The sequence below is a fragment of the Micropterus dolomieu genome, linkage group LG09 (genome assembly GCF_021292245.1).
Source record: "Micropterus dolomieu isolate WLL.071019.BEF.003 ecotype Adirondacks linkage group LG09, ASM2129224v1, whole genome shotgun sequence".
Lineage (NCBI taxonomy): Eukaryota > Metazoa > Chordata > Actinopteri > Centrarchiformes > Centrarchidae > Micropterus > Micropterus dolomieu.
Window position 1 is genome coordinate 15,786,096 of NC_060158.1, and position 21,960 is coordinate 15,808,055.

General features: G+C 39.7%; 5 protein-coding genes across 9 annotated transcripts; 3 read left to right on the top strand and 2 right to left on the bottom strand.

Moving 5' to 3' along the window:
• Nucleotides 1-2,269: 2,269 nt before the first annotated feature.
• Nucleotides 2,270-4,388, top strand: gatad1 (GATA zinc finger domain containing 1). Its single transcript, XM_046058730.1, has 5 exons — nt 2,270-2,752; nt 3,280-3,402; nt 3,502-3,561; nt 3,700-3,883; nt 3,962-4,388. The coding sequence occupies exons 1-5, from the start codon at nt 2,573-2,575 to the stop codon at nt 4,150-4,152; spliced, it is 738 nt and encodes a 245-aa protein (XP_045914686.1). The 5' UTR covers nt 2,270-2,572; the 3' UTR covers nt 4,153-4,388.
• A 490-nt stretch (nt 4,389-4,878) lies between these two features.
• LOC123976347 (protein naked cuticle homolog 2) lies at nt 4,879-11,548 on the top strand. 5 transcript variants are annotated; one of them, XM_046058447.1, is made up of 10 exons: nt 4,879-4,977; nt 5,464-5,496; nt 5,594-5,620; nt 5,696-5,775; nt 8,860-8,914; nt 9,287-9,378; nt 9,720-9,815; nt 9,902-10,037; nt 10,211-10,351; nt 10,447-11,548. In XM_046058447.1, the coding sequence occupies exons 2-10, from the start codon at nt 5,472-5,474 to the stop codon at nt 10,875-10,877; spliced, it is 1,083 nt and encodes a 360-aa protein (XP_045914403.1). In that variant the 5' UTR covers nt 4,879-4,977; nt 5,464-5,471; the 3' UTR covers nt 10,878-11,548. The 5 variants fall into 5 exon arrangements, with proteins under 5 accessions (XP_045914403.1, XP_045914400.1, XP_045914401.1 ...); XM_046058446.1 differs by having other exon boundaries at nt 4,884-4,977; nt 5,427-5,496; XM_046058444.1 differs by having other exon boundaries at nt 4,880-4,977; nt 5,427-5,496; nt 5,594-5,775.
• A 155-nt stretch (nt 11,549-11,703) lies between these two features.
• Nucleotides 11,704-15,570, top strand: lrrc14b (leucine rich repeat containing 14B). Its single transcript, XM_046058439.1, has 3 exons — nt 11,704-12,722; nt 12,937-13,565; nt 14,239-15,570. Exons 1-3 carry the CDS (start codon nt 12,171-12,173, stop codon nt 14,915-14,917), a joined length of 1,860 nt encoding a protein of 619 aa, XP_045914395.1. The 5' UTR covers nt 11,704-12,170; the 3' UTR covers nt 14,918-15,570.
• A 6-nt stretch (nt 15,571-15,576) lies between these two features.
• Nucleotides 15,577-17,494, bottom strand: LOC123976349 (cytochrome b-c1 complex subunit 7). The gene is made up of 4 exons (XM_046058448.1): nt 17,411-17,494; nt 16,565-16,633; nt 16,219-16,385; nt 15,577-15,777 (listed from the first exon to the last, which is right to left on the bottom strand). The coding sequence occupies exons 1-4, from the start codon at nt 17,472-17,474 to the stop codon at nt 15,700-15,702; spliced, it is 378 nt and encodes a 125-aa protein (XP_045914404.1). The 5' UTR covers nt 17,475-17,494; the 3' UTR covers nt 15,577-15,699.
• Nucleotides 17,495-18,316: 822 nt separating this feature from the next.
• mterf3 (mitochondrial transcription termination factor 3) lies at nt 18,317-21,822 on the bottom strand. Its single transcript, XM_046058442.1, has 8 exons — nt 21,691-21,822; nt 20,179-20,546; nt 19,899-20,048; nt 19,584-19,773; nt 19,256-19,403; nt 19,014-19,085; nt 18,761-18,922; nt 18,317-18,670 (listed from the first exon to the last, which is right to left on the bottom strand). The coding sequence occupies exons 2-8, from the start codon at nt 20,537-20,539 to the stop codon at nt 18,476-18,478; spliced, it is 1,278 nt and encodes a 425-aa protein (XP_045914398.1). The 5' UTR covers nt 20,540-20,546; nt 21,691-21,822; the 3' UTR covers nt 18,317-18,475.
• Nucleotides 21,823-21,960: the final 138 nt, after the last annotated feature.

The following is a 21,960-nucleotide window of genomic DNA, read 5'->3' on the forward strand; positions in this document are numbered from 1 at the left end:
AATAATGCTCATAAAAATGTATTAAATCAAGGAGTTCCAGCATCAATTACACGCTCTGCAGCAGCTTGGAGAGTGACCCAGCCCGATGGCCACTCTGTCTCTCTGTACATCAAACAAAGCTTATATAGGATATGTTTAGGTCTCTGTTAGGTACCATAGAAGGGTTTGAGTCTGCAAAATAAAAGGTCAAACCCATAGAAGGGTACAGTGCTATCTCGAGGTAACAAAACAAGGGGTTAGAGGTCAAATTCTATAGAAGGGTTCAGTCCCTACATAACCACCAATCACTGCTCTCCCCGTAGAAGGTCACTGACCCTCTGTCCTGCTTCTACAGTGCTATTTTGAACTGTTATGAGTCAAATACATAAATATTGGATACTACATTATCCTAAAAAAAAACAACCTTCAGCATAGATAACACACACATACTAGGCCTACACATAATACACATACACACACATATCTACACATTACACAGGAGTGGCATCGGGAAATTGGCTGTGAATTTAACGCTCTTATGGCACAGGGTACAAAACCAATCCCAATAGTACAAAAATCAAAATCAATGGTTTCACTCAACATGCAATGTTTTACCTTTCCAATAAAGGAACATTATTTTTGTGATCATAAAACAAGACTAAAAGGTCAATTTCCTTGTAAACAAAATGTAGAACTTATAAATCACCTCCTGTTTTTGGAGCTAAAAGTCTTTCTAAAATCAGCATTAAAATTGATTTAGACGTTTAAGTGATTCATTTGAATATTTCATCCCCTTCCACACATGAATCTTTATTTTCCTTCATTTCACTCTATACAGCACACATGTGGTGCAGTTATAGTAAAGCAAAAATGAAAAAGCTACAGGAGGAATTTAATGATGCATTCAGTATCTCGCTTAAGCTCCCAAGATGGAAAAGTGCAAGTCATATGTTTGTGACTACTAACTGCAGAATTTCATGTATAATTGTATGTGTCGGCTAATTGAGTCCAAAAATGAAAAAAATATTTGCTTTATGTAAATCATTACTGTCACATTTAGTAATGTCCACTTACTTCTTCTTTTTAGTTCAAAGAGCTCTGACAGTTTGGGATTTTGAACTCAACTGTTTGAGTTTTTGAAAGTTAAACTTGCATTAATTCATTGTGTTTACTAATTGAGATTTTTGTCAGATCTGTATGTTAAAAAAGATAGGTGTGCGGGGATAGGAGCAAGAGAGAACAAATAGTTGCTGCCTCTATTGAGTTTGAGAGAAACTGTCTTCTTTGAACCATGGCAAAGTTGAAACATGGACATAATCAACTAACTATACACTGCTGGTAAGTCATGTATTCAAATTCCAACTGAAATATAGACACTTTTGTGGTAAACAAGCAAGGACCAGTGCCACCAATGGAGAGCCCTTATACATGTAAACTGAAATAAATCTGGATTTCAAATCCTTTTAACTTGAAAGGGAAAATAGTATAAATGTGTTTAAGTTGTTTTAACTGTCAGTTAGAATAATGCAGAAATGTACATTGGTTTTAAGGGAAGTTTATCTTGCACTGATAAAGTAAAATAATTATTTGTTTCAATTCAAAGTATAAAGTTGAAACAAGTTATAAATGTCTACTCAACTTTAAAAAAAAACCAACAACATTAAGAGAACTAGAACACTGTAGTTATATCAACTTTATAAACTTTAATTTGTGAGTTAAAACAAAGGCAATCTTTAAGTTGAGCTAACTTGCATAATATTTTACAGTGTAACAGAGCCTACACAAAGTGACAAAAGGTATTCCTCTTGATTTTTGGTAAAATTGGAAACAATGTCTGTGCATGTTATAATCCCTGTGGATGGTGAAATGTGATTCTGTACATATTTATGTATGTGTCCTTGCATTGTATCTCATTATTTTATTTTTATTTTACTGATATGGACCTTTGTGTCTGAAATAAAGTTGATTGATTGATTCATATGTTATTGGATGTTTTTTTATTAAAATTATCATTTATTTACGGCAGCCAACACAGTAACACAGTATTGCATGCATTGCACAACAAATGTGTAAAATATAGAGTATAATGAAAAGATGTGGGGTTATTTTAATTGTATTTCCCCCAACATATTGGACTGTATCCCGTCATACTGTTTATGTATTAACGCTAAGATTATATTGTGTCCCCATTGTGTCCCAGCTCCGTAGCTGGTTGAGCTGCGGGCGCAGTCTCCTCCAGTCCAGTGGTGGCGCTTTTCATCCACATAGCAAACCACAGAAGAAGAGCCAATGTCAATAGAGGCAAAGAAGAAGAAAGTGTGGCGTTTGCAATGGCGGTGATGTGGCAGCGAAAATAAACAACCCCGGCTGCTATTTGATGCTGTCGTGATTATCGTTGTTCCTCTAATCTCGTAGCTAGTCGTTTATCTGTCTATATCTTCCTCTGTGTTTGTGTCACCTGCGGGAGCCACAGCGGTGTGTTACTGCTGGATATTACACAGTTAGTAGGAGCTGAACGAGCAGCCGCCGTCTCATTGTTGAGTATTGACGGTCATTTCCCTCGTACCCTGGCGTCGTTTTCCGACCACTAACGATGCCACTGGGTTTGAAACCATGCTGTGCTGTCTGCAAGACGAACTCTTCGTCGATGTGGAAGAAGGGAAACCAGGGAGAGATCCTCTGCAACAACTGCACAGGGAAGAGCAGCAGCGGCGGAGCATCGGGACCCACCATGTCCTCCATCATTCAGCCCAGCAATGGCGGAGGAAAGCAGGTCGGTCACTGCCTGTTAATGTGCCCTTTACATTTAATGTTTCTCTTGGGGACTATTTTAAAGGGAACCCCCCTCTCTAAAGTAGAGTTCACATGCCTGTTTGTGGACTTTATTTACAGCCCAGTTTTGTATCATTAAGCCAGGCAAACAGCAATATAACATTGTAATGTGAATAAGTACTTTACGTTATAATAAATCCCGGAGCCGCCCCCGGGGAGTTTAATGGGGTATTAAGGATGTTTTACTCAATTTTAATGAATTAAGGATCAATAAAAATGTTTAAATTAGCTAATTCCAGCTTAGCAATGTTGAAATGTGCTGCCTTTTTCTGATTTCTGTATCACTGTGAATCGAAACAAGCACCTGGAAGGCACCAGGACACATTATGATGGACATTTATTATTTTTTCTTATAGTTTATTACCCAATGATCATTTAGCTGCAGCCCAATTAAATGTTGCTACAGGTAAACAATGAATAGTCAGCTAGGAAAATTGTGCTGAATGCAACTAAGTATCTGGTGTGCAGTCCAAGCAGGAGATCCACAGGAGGTCCGCACGGCTGAGAAGCACCAAGTACAAAGCACCTGCTTCTGAGAAGAAGGTGTCAACAAAAGGAAAGGGGAGAAGACACATATTCAAACTCAAAAATGTAAGTCAAAGATGGATTTAATCAGCTAATTTAGTTGTTTCTCTTCACTATGAGTTCATGTGTTTGACTCCTGTGTGTGTGTGTGATCTCTTTCTTTAGCCAATCAAAGCACCAGAATCCGTTGCAACAATCATCACGTCAGAATCCGTATTTTATAAGGTATGGTGTTTATTCTTACCAAGCAAAAATAATCTCATGTAATTGTGGCTTTAATTACTGCACAGTTGTACCAGACCTTCATCCTGTGATACATGTGAGAGAAGGAGCCTCATCCTCTGTTTTTGTTTGTACCCACAGGGTGTATACTACCAGACAGGAGATGTGATCAAGGTAACAGATGAGGAAGACGGGAAGCCGTACTATGCTCAGATTCGAGGCTTCGTGCAGGACCAGTACTGTGAAAAGAGTGCTGCCTTGACCTGGTTGATCCCCACAAAGGCCAGCCCAAAGGACCAGTTTGATCCTGGCACATACATCGTTGGTGAGCAATGATAAATGAAAATTGTATTATTTCTACGCCATTTATGTGACAATCTAAGAACTGTCGATTTTGTATCAGGTCCAGAGGAGGATCTGCCCAGAAAGATGGAGTACCTGGAGTTTGTGTGCCACGCCCCCTCTGAATATTTCAAGTCACGGAGCTCTCCGTTTCCCACCATCCCCATTCGACCAGAGAAAGGCTACATCTGGACCCACATAGGACCCACACCAGCGCTCACTGTCAAAGAGTCTGTCAGTGGCAGCAGTTAACAGAACTGTGACATGGACTTAGTCTGTTGCTTTTAAACAGACATATGTACATTTATGTAATATAAAGAAAACAAAAATGGTTGTTAACCACAGCCATTACTTCAGATTGAAGATGGGTTGTAATTTAATACAAAGGAAAAATGATGTAGCTGCATTTCAAACAAGTTGTTTGCACAACTGCGACGTTGGAATATTACTTTTGTATTTAGTAATAAAAAAAGCTCTTTTTGACCATCCATTTCATCTGTGATTGTTTAAAAAATAGTATTAATGTGTGGCCAGTAGACCAAAATGACTTTTTATTTTACATTTTCACTTTTGTGAATTAAGATGTAAAAGGCTTCATTGTGGCAAAAAAAAAAAATAGATTACAATAATAGAGACAAAAGTGCTAAGTCCCAATGTTGCAGATCTGATGTGTGATGTTCTTGATGACTAATTTACAGCTGAGTTGTGTGATGATGCTTAACAGTGGTGTCTTTGTGCCAGTGCGACTGAGATAAAGATGGAAACATAAAACTGGTGGCGAAGACATTACCTGGGGCACGTTCAATGTCAAAACATTTTGCACCGGTTTACGGGTTGTGTTTCCTAGAAACGGTGCGCAACGGGCTTTGATGTAGCTGTGTTTTCTGTCGTTTGGTGGGTGTGTGAGAGGTCTTACCCAATAAGCAGCGACGTGTATATAAACACAGCCATATTAAAAAGGCAGGTTAAGTGTAGTAAGCTTGCGCGCACACAGGGCGTTCAAGGCGCCAGTGTTTCGGTTTTGCTACTACGGGACCGAACTCAGCTCTGAAGTCTGCAATTTAGATCCTACAGATGGTAATTAAGATTTGATTGAAACCGACACCCAATATTCATGATTCATATAAACCAGAGTAGTGAGCTATCGGTCTTAAGCAGGGACACATTTTGCAAGGTTGCTTGATGGATTTTTTTTGTTTGTAGATTATCAGATTGCGTCTACTGTCAAACCTGTGTGTAAATGCACACATAAGATACATAATCACAACTGTATGTATAGCTTACAACAAGAAGCTGTCTCTCATTATTAACATTGTGCTGTAGGGTTAAATAGTAAGAAACAGAACATATTGCAGTCTAGTCAGCCGAAGAAGGAAGTGCGCAGGGGTGAAGCCTCTCGCTCTGCGTATATACTCTTTGATAAACCAAACTTTGTGAAGTCCGGTGTGGAAGTGTGGGATAGTCTCCCCTGCGAGCTTGTTGGGGGATGATTGTTTCCTCAAATGTATTTTTTTCCCCCCTAATGGATTGGACATCATGAATACTTCTTGATCACATGACCAGCCAGGAGTATGGGAAAATTCCAGTCCAAACTTGGTGAGTAGTTTTTTTTACACCTCAAATTGTTTTGTTTTTTAAAAAAAAGATGGAATCTTTCTGACTAGTATTATCTTCTCTCTCGTTATTTGGACAGCTTCGAAACGCAGACAGAGTCCGGAGGGTAAGACAGTAAACCAAATACTGTACAAACAGCACTTTGTACTTATGTTCAAATACTTCTTATTATGTTCTGCAGGTGGTAGTTTGGCTTCCAATGTGCAGACCTGTCAAACGGAGCTGGAGCGATTCCATATCCACAAAACCAAACTGACAGAGGTAGAAACATTTTCGATCTGTTTGTATCATTCACCTCGCTTAATTTAGCATTACCTATATTCATGCAGAGTAACACTTTGGATTTAGGTAAACTAATCTCTGAGGGCGCCCACTCCAGGTAGCCTGCCTCTTATAAAAAAAAAAAAAGATCCCATGATGCTTTTTTTCATCCTTCAATACTGTAATGGTATGGTATTGATGATCATATAGATAGATAGACTTGAAACTGGTCACATGTAATATCACAGCCAAAGGTTAGATACTTATAGTTAATAATTTAGTCAATTTAGCACTGCAGTATTGAACATAATAGAGGGCTTTTAGGGAATTCATATCAGAATCAAGAGTCAGGATAAAGGGTGGCATATTTATTATATTAATAAAATGACTGGCCATGACATTAAATTGACAATATCTAACAATACATTAGTTTTTCTCTTCCAGAACATTCTCTTAAAAGCATTAATTCTTTTCCCATGGAGGGAAAAAAAAGAATTAAAATCACACACAGCCTCCCTTTAATGGTTTATTGCACTGCCAAGAGCTTTACACCAGTTCAGCCAGTTTTGAGGATTAACTGTATTTGCTCACATCACATCCAGGAGACATAAAAGGTGTTTGGAGGCAGTCGTATATTTATTTTTCCGCCCTTCCTCCTCCATCTCTCTATAAAGGGACGTCCAAGTCTGTGAAGTGCAACACAGCCACCCCGTCCGAACAGCGAGGTCTTTATACCCGACTGCACTGAAAAAAAGTCTCCACATCTGGTACTGCTTTCCTGCTCCAGACAGACAGACTGTGGGGAGGGTGGAGGAACATGTGGGGAGGGGTGTTTGATTGCGTAAGAGGCATCACATGTAAGCATTAATGATGCAGTCACATTTGGGGCTCGGAAACTGTTAAAGAGAAGATAAATTGTCCTCTTCATTAAGTTTTATTTGTGGAAAACAGTCACAGACTCTCCTATTAACTATAAACACACTAATTTGTAACCATTTTGTGGTGAAAGTAGATCATAGATGTTGTAATGTGCTTCCAAAGACCACAGTGTAGCTTAGTGGTGCAGTATTTCCACTTATCATCTTTATAAAGGTTTAGAAACTTGTTAGAAGTTGAGGAAATATTCGTACCATGCTGTATTTAAGTTCTGGAAAGATCTACCGTTTGGAAAAAGATGTCGACTCAGCCAAGGTGTATAGGGTCATGGTGGAGTTTCTGTGCCTCTTAATGACAGAGAGCTTCCTGCAATTAGATTTTCCAGCGTAATTTAGTGTCATACTCCATGACACCATCTCTCCGAGACATCTTATATTGTTTTCTGTCAGCGTTTAGTCTTCCACCATACCCTCTTTTTGCATCCTTGGTATAAATTTCCGCCTTAATTTAATATTGAAAGAGTTTTTCACAGTTTTAAAAAAAATGATTGCTGACATAAATATGACGTTTCTCTTTAAAACTTTGACAACACACCCATAATTAAACAATAGTTGTGACACAAAAAATGTGCTCCTGAAGGCACACAGGCCAAGTACCTGAATATTTACATACTTACCTGTCAAATACACGTGTGTGTGTGTGTGTGTGTGGCTCTGCAAGTTTTATTAACACTGTGTAAATATTGTAAAATCCAAGTACAAACATCATGACCAAGGTTTTAATCTCTCCACCCATCAGCATCATAATGTCTGACATACCTAACAACTAGGAGTGGTTACTTTGACTTCTAAGCTCAAAGGAAATGATTTAACCTTGTGATTCTGTTGGTAATCCACCCTCCAGTGCAAAATCCACTCTAGAAACTCAATTTGTTCAGTTACATTCCTCTTTTGTTTGATAATCGCTCTAGAATTTGTAGCATTTTGTGTTAAAAGCCAATTTTTTTTTCTGTAAGGTTGTCTGATAATTCATGTGACTTTTTATGGACACTTCACATGCACAACTGTTAAGGCAGCTTGTTGACCTTAACATGGGCGTTCCTGTCCCGTCTTACAGTGCAACATTCTGTCTAGGTATGAAGTTATCAGTCAGGCTGTGAGACATTCTTGTTGAGACAAAGGCAGCTACTGTTTAGCTAACACTTGAAATTTTGTGATATCAAGATATAAGTTGTATAATGATGGGGTATAACAGAAAAGGAAGAAGAGGTTTCTTCCCAGTGCACACCTCTCTGTTATCTGCACCGTCGCTTCCACCTCCCAGACCACTTTCACTGGAAATCGAACCCAGCATCAGCAGGCAGAGCGTGGCGGGCAGAGAGCAGAGGGTGTGTGCTCATCTTATCGTTCTCGAGCATCAGTGTGGCATTGGTGATGAATGTTGAGAGATAAGAAAAGTCTTGCTGGTGTTTTTCATGTGTCTCTAGCTTTGCAGCACAGACCGGTTTCTACCTGACAGAAGAGCAAGTATACATGATCAGGCTCTTTTTAGTTTAGTTTTATAGTGCTCTGAAGTTTTATGGGGAACTAAGGCTGTTGAAAAATGACAGCATCTAATTACTGATTGGCAGTAGTGGAGGAAGTATTTAGATCCTTTACTTAATACCACACTGGGAAAATCATCTATTGCATGTACTAGTCCTGCATTCAAAACCTTACTTAAGTATCATCATCATCACTGTCAGTGTTTTACTATATGATGTTTATGGATTAATATTACCGCTGCATTTATGTGTATTTTGCATTTTACTGCCGTAGATGTTTGAGGTTGAGCTAATTTATTTACTGTGGAGTAGTTGAATCTACAGCAATGCATAATATTCTTTAAGATCATCATATGTTTGTAGGTCGCTCTCCTGTGAGAACCACCACCATGAGCTCAGCTTCTCATGAGCTCAGAAAAACAGCCCAGTTTTCAACTTTGTGACGATGCATTTTCCTGCTGATCCAAGGCTGATTTTTAAATAGTTAATTTAGCTTAAGAAGTTTCAACATACAAAGAAAACATCAGCATTGCTCACATCTAGAGATCAAACCCCACACTCATGGGACATAAAAAAACACTTAATTGCTTCCTCTCTTCTAACCCCTCTCCCTCTCTTAAAAGTGTGCTCTCTGTTAATTTACAACATGGTCACTTTTTCCACAGAACTTGTATGTAGAAGTGAGGAAAAACCAGTCTGACCTAAACGGCAACCTTAAAGGTGAGTAAAGACTTACATGCATCACACGGACATTGCTCTATTTATTATTTAACGGGCTTGATGATTATTGTGTAGATTTTGTGTATTAAAGTTTTGACACAAAAGCTTTAATAGGCCGCCTCCCTTTTTCAGATGTGTCTCATTTTGTTAAGGGAATAATGAAATAAAAACACATCTGTTTTATATTTGTGTGGGAAAGTTTTGACCCTTGAATGAACAGCTTTCAGTTAGTTTCCTCTCTGTTGCCAAACATTTATTGAAAACAGAGCTTAGAAATTAATTACAAAGGCACAGTATTTTAACACAGTAATCATAGTCACAGTCAAGCTACTGGATAGTGATATTTACAGTGAAGCTCTGTGTGTTGTTTAGTGGTTCTGCCACCAAAGAAGACACCTGACAGAGGTAAAAGCAACCACTTCCAGGTCAATAAACAGACAAAGAAGAGGAACAGCCATGCTGGTGTAAGTGTTTCCCTCCATATCTCTGACTAATCTACAGTGAATTTGCAAATCATGTTTGTAATTTCCAAACAACTTTAAGTAACAGATGGGGATTTTAGTGTGTCTGGATAATTATAGTTCTGAATTTTGTGAGTTTTTTAAGCTCTGTGGCGCTTTCTGCAAAGTCACACATCTGATACTAATCAACAAGGGATTTTTAAAACTATTGATTTTGGTTTGGGGTCAACCCACACCATATAAATTACTGTACACTTTAATTCTACCTAATAAACCACCGAACTGCAGTTCAGTGTATTGCAGCAGTAATACACTTGTTTTTGTGACAATATATGCACATACAGGTCAACGACTGTACCATGGGGCTTGATGAGGACACTCAGCAGGAGTGGGTGTTCACACTGTACAACTTCAACAGCAGTGGCAATGTCGTCAAAGAGGTAGGTTTCACACATATTGTTTAAATAAAGTACTGTCTGAAGTAGCTTGCTTTGTCCACAGTGTGTGTGTGTGTGTGGGTCTGCAGGACATTTCCAGTCTGATACACTCCATGTATGAGGTTCTAGAGGCATCATTGAAGCAGCCGTGTGGTGGCACCGCACCCTTCAAGATAAAGCTAGTTGTTACTGCGTCTGCTGACCCAGTAAAGACCTCACAAATAGGTAAAATGCCATTATAATTGTGGATCTAGGAACCATAGGCATAACTTGTGGGGAAAACATGGGGGCAGACTGAGAGTCTGGCTGAAACGTTTCTGAACAGTGGGATTTTAGTTTAACACCAAACCACCAATGCTGCTGTCATGATAACATCCCTCTCTCATTGAAAACAAAAGTTGAGAAGGAGCAGAGTGCGTCTCAGGAGCCAGGAACCCCTGTAAGAAGACTTTATTGCATGGATGAAAACATGGAGCGCAGGAACCACTACCTGGATCTAGCTGGCATTGAAAACTATACCTCAAAGTTTGACAATACAGGTATAGAAACTCCACTATTGCTTCATTTCATGAACTGTTACATTTCTTCCTCTGGAAATACATAACATTAAAGGTGTTTTTCTTCTTTTTTCCAGAATCTCCCTCTCAGGAGCCCAGACAGGATACTCCTCAGCATCATCCTGTGGTGAACATAGAGAACTGCATCTCCCCTGAGCCTCCTAGAGGCCTCTCTAACCCTCATTTCCTGAAGCGTAAGGCCATGTCGGTGGGGAAAGATAGGAATGCAGGACAGAGAAGGTCCTGCAGGCTACACGGCCAGCACCCGGCTTCATGGTGCCATCCTTCTTCGCCTCAGGCACAGCGTACTCACAGCAGAAGGCTTCGCTCCAGGGCACTAGAGGCTTCCTCACACATAAGACCCACACAAGGGGGAGACAGGGAACTTCCAACTTCCAACCTTCGGCCCTCCTGTGGGGCTCAAGCATCTCCAGCCCAGAGACACGAGCACCATCACCACCATGACCATCATCATCATCATCATCACCATCACTACCACCCTTCATAAATGCATTTTAAACACATGTGGGACAGGTGAGAAGAGTTAGTGTCCTCTGCTGAACTGATTTATACCCATAAATCAGTTCAGCAGAGGACACCAACTCTTTTGGAGGTTTGGAGGTGAAATGCCACTCAGTAGGTCCTTGAATCACCTCATTTAAATTATATTCAGTGTGTGTTGGAATCAGGTTATGACACTGTTATCTAATGCAAACAAACCCTAAACGATTACCTACTGTAGATCCAGAAAGGCCAGTTCATTGTTAACTGAATGCTACTTTTATAGCCATTTAGATTGACAGGTTAATCTCAGGTAGATTTCCACTTAAGCTTCAAATGTATTTAAATGCGCTCTTTGTAGAGCTACATGTCTGCATTTTAACCTAAAGCATAACTTTTGTATATTAACAATGTGTTTTTTTTCTGTTTGGATAAAATAATGTAGAAATGGAAATACAGAATGTCTTTAATGAAACTGTTATGTTATTCTGTCACCTATTTATTTCCTGACCAAATATGTGTACCATGGAACAAAGAATATAATGGCATTGAATCATTTCACAGTTGATAGTTCAAGAAAGAGCCTTAGGGGACTGGATAAGGATTGAAAAATCTAGTCCTGTGTGCTTGAAATGACAATAAATCACTTCTCAGTTGATAGTCGGTATTACAAAACCACTTAAAGTCCACGCTTTTTTTCTACTTTCTTTTATGTGGTTTTACTTAACAGCAAGACATTCAATGGAGACAAGATTCCCAACTGTTTGCAATGTGTTTTTTCAGCATGCTCTCAGTGGCACGATACAGACATGGTAAAGTTCATAATGTATTAGGTGTCTCAAAAAGCAGTAAACATGGGGTTGTTTTTAGCATCCACATCTGCACCAACGTTTAAATCAGGAGAAATCCATCTTGGAAGAGGCAGAGTTACCCATGTTTCCACTGACCGAAGCCTCATTAGACCTTAATGCTTTGAAACCCTGTGACATGTTGTAAATTCATAGTGGCAAAAGCCATTTACTGAGGCAGGGGTGGAAAAAATGGATTTACCAAAAAGTAAATAACAGCACTTAATAGTAAACTTCCTTCTCGAATGCATTACACATTGTAAAGTGATGATGTTTCTGTCGTACAGATTTGATTGTTCCTTTATTATTCTATTTCTGATCTCACAAAATTGTTTTCTTTGGTTTAATGTGTGCAGCATAGGCCTCACAAAGACGTGTTGTGAATGGTGGCATTCAAATATTGTTCCTACTTATCTCTCTGGCGAAAGTTCAGATAGACACCGTACCCGGCGATGGACGTGAGACAGCTGTTCCTATTAATAGCCTCTACTCTCTTACCCTACCACAAGACCCCCGTCCCTTGCTCCTGCCTCACAATAACAAGCCTGACCTCAGACAAATGCACAACACCCAGACAGACTGCAACAGAGGAAATCAACAAAGGAGCGACCATTGAAGAGCCACAACACTTGACACGCAGAGCTGTTTGGCTGCAGCACTCAACAACAACCAGGCAACCCACAGACCGGTTGGAACAAGAAAACACCAGGGGGGAAAAAACTCCAAACATGAAGTCACTGCGATTCATTGCAGCTGAGGGTTTCATCCAGAGCGGGCCAAGTGCTCTGGAGGAACTCAACTGTGTGTCTTTTAACCTCTACCCACTTCTCTTTAAGGCCTGCTACCTGCATGAGCAGGCTGACATGCTGCATGTTTTGGTCCAAGCATGGCCTCTTCCTGAGCTTAACCTACACAGGATCCTGGGAAAGACATTTGACTGTCAGATGGACCTCACCTCCCGCACCTGCCGGCTTTGTCTGGTTGCGATCCTAACTGGCTTAAAGGTAATTAAATAGTCTGGAGTGTAGTGTGTCTTATCATATTCATGCCATGCTCATGTTTTAGTTGCATTTTTCTTTGATCGTTGTTATACTTGTGGCCTAACTGGCTTAAGCAAAACTGATTTGGCTTACAATTATCATAAATTATTATAGCTTGATAAGACAATCACATCAAAACACTTATTTGACACACATTATTTCCCCTTGTTTTCTAAAGGATTATGTGCTGTCTCCTCCAAGAACCTATGCCAAGAGACTCCATGTGGTTGACCTTACTGCCCTGAAGGATATTGAGCACCAGTCTTGCCCCTGCCAGTCCACCCTGGGTCGATGGGCAAGGACCCAACTCTTGACCCAAATGTGCTATGAGACCACGGTGGCCATGCAAGCTGCCAGTGTGTCCCGATCTGCCTTTGACACATCTATTGACATCCGTCTGAACGGCTTCATCACAGGCCGCAACTATGAGTTGGTGGCTCAGGCCCTCCTCCTCCTCCGCTACTGTCCACTGAAGCTTCGGTTCGTTAGTTTCCGGGCTGATTCCCTCGCTCTCAAGCAGTTGTTCTATGTCCTTCGCCTAGCAGAACCTGAGTCCATCTTAAAGCTGGAGTTCGTCCACAATGTTCCCCTGGAGGCCACGCACTTGGAGGTGCTGCTTTCCAGGGTGAAATTCCCCAAATTACAGTCACTGGCCCTGCCGGCAGGGGCGTTGGATGTTAGAAGGTTGGGCTCTGATGATGAGGACCTGCTGGCCACCATCGGCAATCTGCTGGCTCAACTGAGCAGCCTGACTGAGCTCTATGTTAGTTTCTCCACTCTAACTGGACACATACGAAGGCTACTTAGGTGAGTAAATGGACAGAGGAGGACAACAAAGAGTCTCTGTTTTGTGTATGTATCTATGTGAATGAGGTGATGGGTGGCTCTGATCTCAGTCTTACGTGCACTTTGCAGCATCAAGAGCTTTAATATAGCTCACCATAATCGCCTCTAGCACCACAGCACATTCCAGCTTTAAGGGTCTTGTTTAACAATGGGAGGCATTTTGTTGTTAAAATTGCTGACATGCTGCCAGCCTGAGGACAAACGGCTGCAGGTTAGCCAGAAACCTGCTGGATGGAATTCAAATGGAAAAACAGGAGCATGGAGCAAACAGCTGTAGATTAAAATCTGGCATATCATTTAAACAATTGTTATAATAAAACAAATATTGCCAAATTCAAATATAAACAAGGACATTAGTTTGGGGATTTAAGAATTTATCCCAATGCTTACCAGACAAGAGTAATCCTTGATCCAAAAATGGATGATGGTATCAACTTTTGGTATTTGGTTTCCACATTTTAGAATTTCTGGCACCACTCCTACATGACAAATCCTACCTGAGGACTAACACAAACCATAGCAAGTGTCTGCCTGCTGTTAACTACATAATAATGTACAATTGTGTTTTCATTTCGAGTACCATTGACCTTTTATACCACAAAATTTCCTTTTACCTCTCTTTTTCTTTACCCAGTCCTCTCAACACTCCACTGCAGTGCTTGGAGTTGGCCAACTGCTGCCTGAACCGCTTGGACATGACGTACCTTTCCAACAGCATCCACAGTGAGGCCCTGGTCCGCCTGGACATGAGTGGACACGACATCTTCAGCTCTTTCGCTTCCGCTTTCCACAAACTGCTCGGCCGTTGCTCAGCCACATTGACCACCCTGGTCCTCGAAGAATGTAACATAGAGGACGAGCACATGGATGCATTTACTAATGCTCTGGCTTGCTGCCAGGTGCTAGAGGAGCTCAAAATCCTGGGAAACCCTATGACGTCTGCAGCCCTGCGGAGGTTGTTCTCCATGCTATCTGCAGGCTTTCCTAATTTAAAGTACATAGAGGTACCAGTTCCCCGCGAGTGCTACTCTGAGGATGTAACTTATCCTCTTGAAGATTCAGTCCTACTGCAGTACAACAGGGAGTTGTTTCAGGAGGTCAGGGGCCAACTGATTGGGATCCTGGAAGGAGCTGGTAGAAAGAATGTGGACGTGTGCACCCCGCTCATGGGGGCCTATGACCCAGACATCAATGAAACCAGCAATGAGCTGGGAGTGTCGATGTTAAAATCTTTCAATAGCGTCATTGGAAACTTTATAGGAACCATAAATGACGTGGGCAATAGGAGATCCCAGGCTCAGAGCGATAATTAACAGGGTTGCCAAATAAATGGATCACGAACTCAAGATTGTTTATATGAATCTAGACATTTCTGTAAAGCAGACCTGAATCTTCAAACCTTACAGAAATGTTCACACTTGTGTTGAATATGAATGACCCCTGCAGACAGTTTATTGCTTTTCAAGGTTGTGTTCAAGGCTCTACTAAACTCCACAGTATAGTTAGCTAGAAAACTGTCATCACTGTACTATGTATGACTTAAGGCCAACACTGTGACAATAGATCTAGTAAACTTGATTTGTTTGCCTATGGATTAACATAATATACAACACTTCCGGTCCTGAGGAGATGATATCTCAACAGAGGATCATTATTTTCTTCCAAGTGCTCCTTACAGTCTGTAAACCAATTACATGTGCAGTGCAGATAGATTTAGCTACTGTAGTGGTTATGGTAGATACTTGAAGTTTGCCTGGGACATTTTCTTCCCTGTATCTTTTGTACATGTTCTTATGTCTATTTTCTGGTTTATTTGTTGTGTATATAGTTGGATTTGTAAAGGTAAAAGCACATATTTGAAACATGGGACACATCTGATTTAGCAAGTAAATAAATGTAACAGTTTCATTTTGTCATACCAATAAATCAAATCTTCAAACAGCCTACTAGCCATTAAATAAGGTGACACTTCCAAAATTTACATTTCTTTAATGAGCACTGTTTTATATAGATCACATTTCATTTTAAATACTACGCCACGGGGGAACCATGCACCAACCAAGGACAAAGATTAACAGCTTTGACCGGGAACCATCTATTTCTTCATCCACTCCTCTCTTTCTTTCCTCTCACGGATAACCTCATCCAGATACGGGCTCAGGTAATGGACATCCTAAAAGGGAAAACATAAGAAACATTTATGAGGTTTTTTAATTAAATCAGGAGATTTCAATATCACAACTCAAATCCTTCTAGATTCTAACATTTTGGTGACTTTATGTAGGTAGAATTAGACATGATTAAAGCCTATATTATATTGTTCATTTTGTATTTACTGACACTTGGAAAGTTTTACATTATGACAACAATTTCATACTTTACAATGAAAATACACAATTTCTTTAATGTCTGCCTGCCAAAACAAATAATTAGGCAAGTCAAAAAAGTAAGCATGTAATGTGAAATGATTTTTAGAAAATGCATTTACAACCTACAGGCACTATTTACACCACATACCAGTGGGTGTGGAAACCATGCAGTATAATATTATGCCTTTACACTAAACCCCAGTTCTACCCTGCACAAAAACCATATTTAAATTAGTTTCATGTACCTCTTCATATTTCGTCCATTGGTCTTTCGGGAGGATCTGCTGCTTCATGGAGAGATCCAAGGCTCTCTTGACCCTGAAGATCCTATCGTTGTACTGCTGTTCTGGAAGCCGCCTCAGGGCCTCTTTCACATCTAAATCCTCATAGATTGTGTCATCACGCATTAAACCTGACACAGAAAACAATGCTTAAGAAGATGCTAAATGGAAATCCAATTACACAATAGCCTATATTTATCCCAGACAATAATGATTTCTCCCTACATTCATACTTTCAGTGGCAGTCTTGGCATATGGTAACTTTGAAACAATGGAGTAGCGTTTTGAAGACATTATTCTTTGGGCTTACCAAGCTTGTTGAAGCCACACATGTTGAAATACCATTTGCGGAACCCAAGCAGGAGTCTGCCTGTCGCTGCTGTGAACATGACAATTACAGACACATACAGGATCAGTCAGGCAGATAAAACTTTATTTTAGTTAAGAGCAAACATTTAAGTAACGGAGAAAGGATTTGCAACAGTCATACAGTATTACTTCTAAAGTACATATGTATTTTTCCTGTACATTTACCTTTCACATTACCTATATAGTATTTACTACAGTAGACCATCTGAAGTAACGGTATGCTACATTAGGAGACCTGTGACTTTAAAGTTAGTAACTATGTTCAAATCATTATCTGATAGAGACATAGGCATTGAATGACAACTGTAGATAGCATATCCTTTTGAGATCATTTACATCTTCCAGTGCATTGGAAAGGAACAACACGATAGTAGCTGTAATGGTAAGGAGCTAACGCTAACATTAACGTTAGATGACACCGGAGTATAGATGACAACTTTACAGCATAACAACAATCGATAGATGGAAACAATAACCGCTGTTTGGCTTGGACACTTTTAATCACTAAAGGGACGTCAGTGTGGGTGTCTAGTTGTTGACATACTGTGAATAGAGGCTAACGCTGAGCTAACGTTAGCTAAGCTGCACCCTTAGCATCCGTTAGCACGGGGACACTAGAGGACACACACAAGTCAAACGCGCCAAAGGACACATTCACCAGGACAAATGAACACAACACAATGTCATGTGTTACAGTATAACACGCAGCATGGAATACCAGTATAAAATGGTCTTTAGCGAGTTCATTTAAAACTGGAAATCTCAGAAAAGATTGATGTTCATTTACCTGGTGTCCTCGTCGCCATTTTTACCTCTAAGAATGATCGCGGTGCGTTATGGGTAAGGAGCATTCAGGTCAATGGGAAATTGCGCAATTTTACATCGCTGCGTGTTTACAGCTTTCTTTGGAAACAAAAAAAAAATCTTTCGTTGGAAACGTCGGGGATAATACAAATCTATACAACAAAGTAACGTCCGATAGGAAAAATAGCTAGCTATCTTTATAATTTGATCAACACTGTGCTTTCATATGAAGGTACAGTAGTAAAAAGAGCAATGGTTGCATAGGTATACATTAAATAAAAGCAACAATACCAATTACAAGTAGTAGTAATTGGTTAAAATAAAAAAAATACCTATAGTATTAGTACTAGTAGTAAAAGTATACATTATGCAGTTGACTGACCCTTTTCAGTGTTATGTTAAATATAGTATTTTTTATTAATTCATTGTTATTCCTGATGCATTCACATAAAAATCTATATAACAATGCAAAATAAAGCATGAACTGTTTTCATGTCTTGCATATGGTGTCAAAAAATTCTGAAACTATCACTGTTGGACAAATGTAATGGGGTAAAATGGACTCCGAAAAGTAGTGGAGCAGAAGTATTAAGTAGCATATGAAATGAAAATGCTAAAGTAAATAGTGCTTTGTCTTCATAAATACAGTATGGTGCTTGAGTAAATGGTCACATTTCACCACTGAACAAACCCTTTTCACACTGAAAATCACAATCCACTCTCTTTACAGGCTGCTTTCATCAACACATTCGATGATCATTTTATACACAGCCCCTCAACTGAAGCAAATGTTTTGCAGGTACTGGACTGAGTATTACTTTTATAACATTTATGGTCTTTTTAGACAGACAGTTGCAGTAAATAAGAGAAATATTTCAGGCAGAAGAGCTGATATACATTGTGTACATTTATTAAACATCACATTTACAAAGCAAACTCTGTATTTCAAACTCAGTTTCATATCTGCATGTATCTGACATTATGGTATTTATTCTGTTTGCTTGACCATTTGTTGTCCAAAGTCATATTTATGCCCCCTCACGAAGATTCAAAGTGTTTTTTGGAACAAATAAAAATCTTCCAGTGTGGCCAAAGCCAACTCTGTGCAAAAAGTCTCATTGGGCAAAGACACCAGGCGGTCCAGAGAGATGTAGTTGGGCTGAGTTGGGTCATACTGAGCCTTTCCAAGGTACTCGAGGAACAGGTGGCGCTCCTGGATACGCAGGAACTTGGTATTGAGGACCTTTGGGAAGATATATCAGACTCTCAAGTTATACTCCTGAATATTCACAGTGACAATTATCTGGTGAAAAAAAAACAGGAGTCAATCTACCTGTGGGAACTTGGTGATCAGATGGTGCGGCACCTTCATGGTATTGTGGAGGAAGTCAAATATTTGTGTTAGCTTCCTTTTGTTGGCAGTCAGCACTTTTGGGACAGCGATAACCATGTGTTGGATCTCATTCTTCTTAAAGCCGAGCTCTATTTCACACACCTGTGGAACACATTTACAAAAAGTCTTTAAACACAACACCTGAAGGTCACTCAAACAATGATTTCTAATGGTGTATTATGTCATTCACTACCTTCAAATTCTCTTTAACAGGCTCCAAACTGCCACACAGTAACCTGGGTAGACGAGCTACAATGTCCCGTGTCTGAAGAGAGAAACAAAACTAGCTATGATTTCTTTTGGTACCAACAAAGTCGCAATTTCTTAATGTGAAAAATGTACAACGCACTGGGATACTACACTGTACAAAAACAATTGTTGGAAACATGGCTGGGATTATCAATGAGACCTCATACATGAGTTAAAGATGCTTACATTAGAAGCACTGAGGTTGAGTTGTTGCTGATAGAAGCCCAGTCTGTTGTCCAGCCTCTTCACACTGAAGTTAAGCAGATATGGAGCTCTGGACACCATGGATGCAACAGTCTCAGAACTAAACTTCTTTGACTTGAGATAGTTCACCCTTTAGAAACAACAGAAAACAGAACATTATTAAGATAGTATCACAGCAAGAGCATCTGCAAAGAAGGAACTACAGTATACAGTTACATAGTTTTGTGTAACTTATCTCATCAGACTGACTTCATTTGGGATAAAAAAAATATTAATATTAAAGGCATCTTATGAGATCCCTTCACATCACCTGGCCTGTAGGTTTTCCAAACTCTCTGTGAGAATGAAGGGGTTGTGGGTGACAATATAGCTAAAGCGGGAGTCCTCCACCCCAATCTCTTTGAGAAACAGCAGCCTCGGGGCTACATCTGTGTTAAAGTTGAGCCTCAGCAGCATGGAGCCCACGTTGGGCCTTTGTTCAAGCTTCCACATGTTTACACCTGCAACGAGAGGATGAATGATCACAAAAGTGTAGCCATGAATCTGAATATGCTTCCAAACTACAAGTCAATGTGATTTATACTGTTCTCAACAGTATATCTTTAAAAGTCTGCTGTTAAATTACCTAGCTGTACTAGTTTGCTGAGTGTCTCAGACTGGTCAACGTAGTCTCTAAGAGAGGTGGACGCTGGAGGCAGGGCAGAAGGAACAGATATACTGACAGCCTCTTCATCACCAATCTCCTCTAACGCTGAAAATTCAGTGGCATCCAGATCTGGAAAATTAAGAAAAAAAAGAGAAAATAAGTTATCCAACTCCCTTTCAAGATAAAAAAACATATAAATTTAATTCTAATGATGAATGAAGAGTTTTTTTATGGTCAACAACAGCAAACCAATATGTACCTATTGGCATCTGGCTTTCACTCATTGGCACAGCATCTCTGATTGGCAACAGGGGGCTCTTGTATGCTACGACATTAGCACTTGACAATTCTTCAATAGCCTTGTCTTCCTTAGCCTCACTTGCCAGATGTTTGGTAGCGAAGTCACTGTAAGAGAACATCTGTTGTTTCCACCGCTGTCTCACCTGAGTTGCTGTGTGATTCCCTTTGATAAGTGAGGATCCATTTAGGATTCTGGTGGGTAACCTTGTAACTGTGGTGCAATGGCGAACTTGAGTGGAATACTGCCAGGTACTAGCCACTGTCCTGGAGCGAAGAAGACATCTGACTTGTAGACACAGCTGTGTACAGGATGAAGCCATAGTGATTCTGCAAAACACAAAATCATGGTTTGAGAGGTATGACATTCAATATAAGAATTACTATTATTATCTCTAGCCAAGGACAGTCCACTCTGTCTGATACCATCAACAGCATTTTTAGAGCAGAACAGAACAAGACTTTGTCCTATCATCATGCAAAACCTGGAGAGTACCTGTAAAATATACAAAACAGTTTCAATCTCTACACCTAAATTAAATTAAAAAAAAATTAAAACCAGGATACTGTTTGTAACTCTGTGTGTATATATTTTGTTCTATGTAGCATTTTTACTTGTGAGCCAAATCAAATACACAACTTTCTATTTCCTTGTGAAGGACAGAACAGTTTTGTGATTCTAGTCATGTTCATGCTATTGCACAATGTGTATGTTGCAGTCCAATAAAATAATGTAGTACTCCAGTGTTGTTTAAAGGGAATTGTTTTAGACACAGTCCTGCTCAGAACATCATTGGTCTCCTGAGCATCAATGATATCGGTGAGGTGAGGTGCCTGTACAGAGCTCAAAGGAAACTAAAGGACAGCACCCACCCTAGCCACAGCCTGTTCACTCTGCTGCCTTCTAGGAAGAGATACAGAAGTTTCTGCTGCCACAGCACCAGACTGCAGGACAGCTTTTTCCCCCAGGCTATCAGACTCTTAAATTTAAGTCAATTTATCCTCAGCACTGCTCCATGTATATAGGTAATTTCTGTTCGTTGTGTTTTTGTGATTGTTGTACTGTATATTATATTGATATTTATTGTGTGCTAAGTGGCATAAGGGAGTTGCAAACGGTATTTCTTTTTACCAGACTGTTAATTACAATCCTTGAATTGTTTTAGACCTCTACTGGCTAATTTAGCTCTTCATGAGTGTGATGGCGTGTAGAAAGAAACAAAGCTTAACCACCAGTGCAATTCAAATCTACAACGAAAGATTTAGAATAATATACTTCTATTAGTTATCTATCAATGCAGGTAGGATATAAAATGGAAATATGAGCCTGAATTGTTGCCCTTCATGAACCTAGCTTGAGCCAGATGTATTGTTACATGCTAGCAAGCTATCAGGATAACACGCCTCTTTAGCCTGAAAAAAAAAAACAGGCAAAGCCAGCGTATTACTTTAGATTGTTAACTTTTCAACTCACAACTTATGAATGAAAACACTTCATTTTCAGCTCAATTCCGTCATCAACCAGGGTGCAGCGGAATGTCAACCGGTTTCACGTGTATGTTACCAGAAGCACTGCGCGGAAGTGTCACAATGTGGGACGTACCACAACGACTTATTTGTGGGGTCCACTAAAAGCAAATAATATACTCACAAGGATAAATAAATAAAATCTCTAATTTTAATTCAATACAAGGACTGTAGTTAAAATGCGATTAAGATATCGTATTGTCAATGTATAATATTT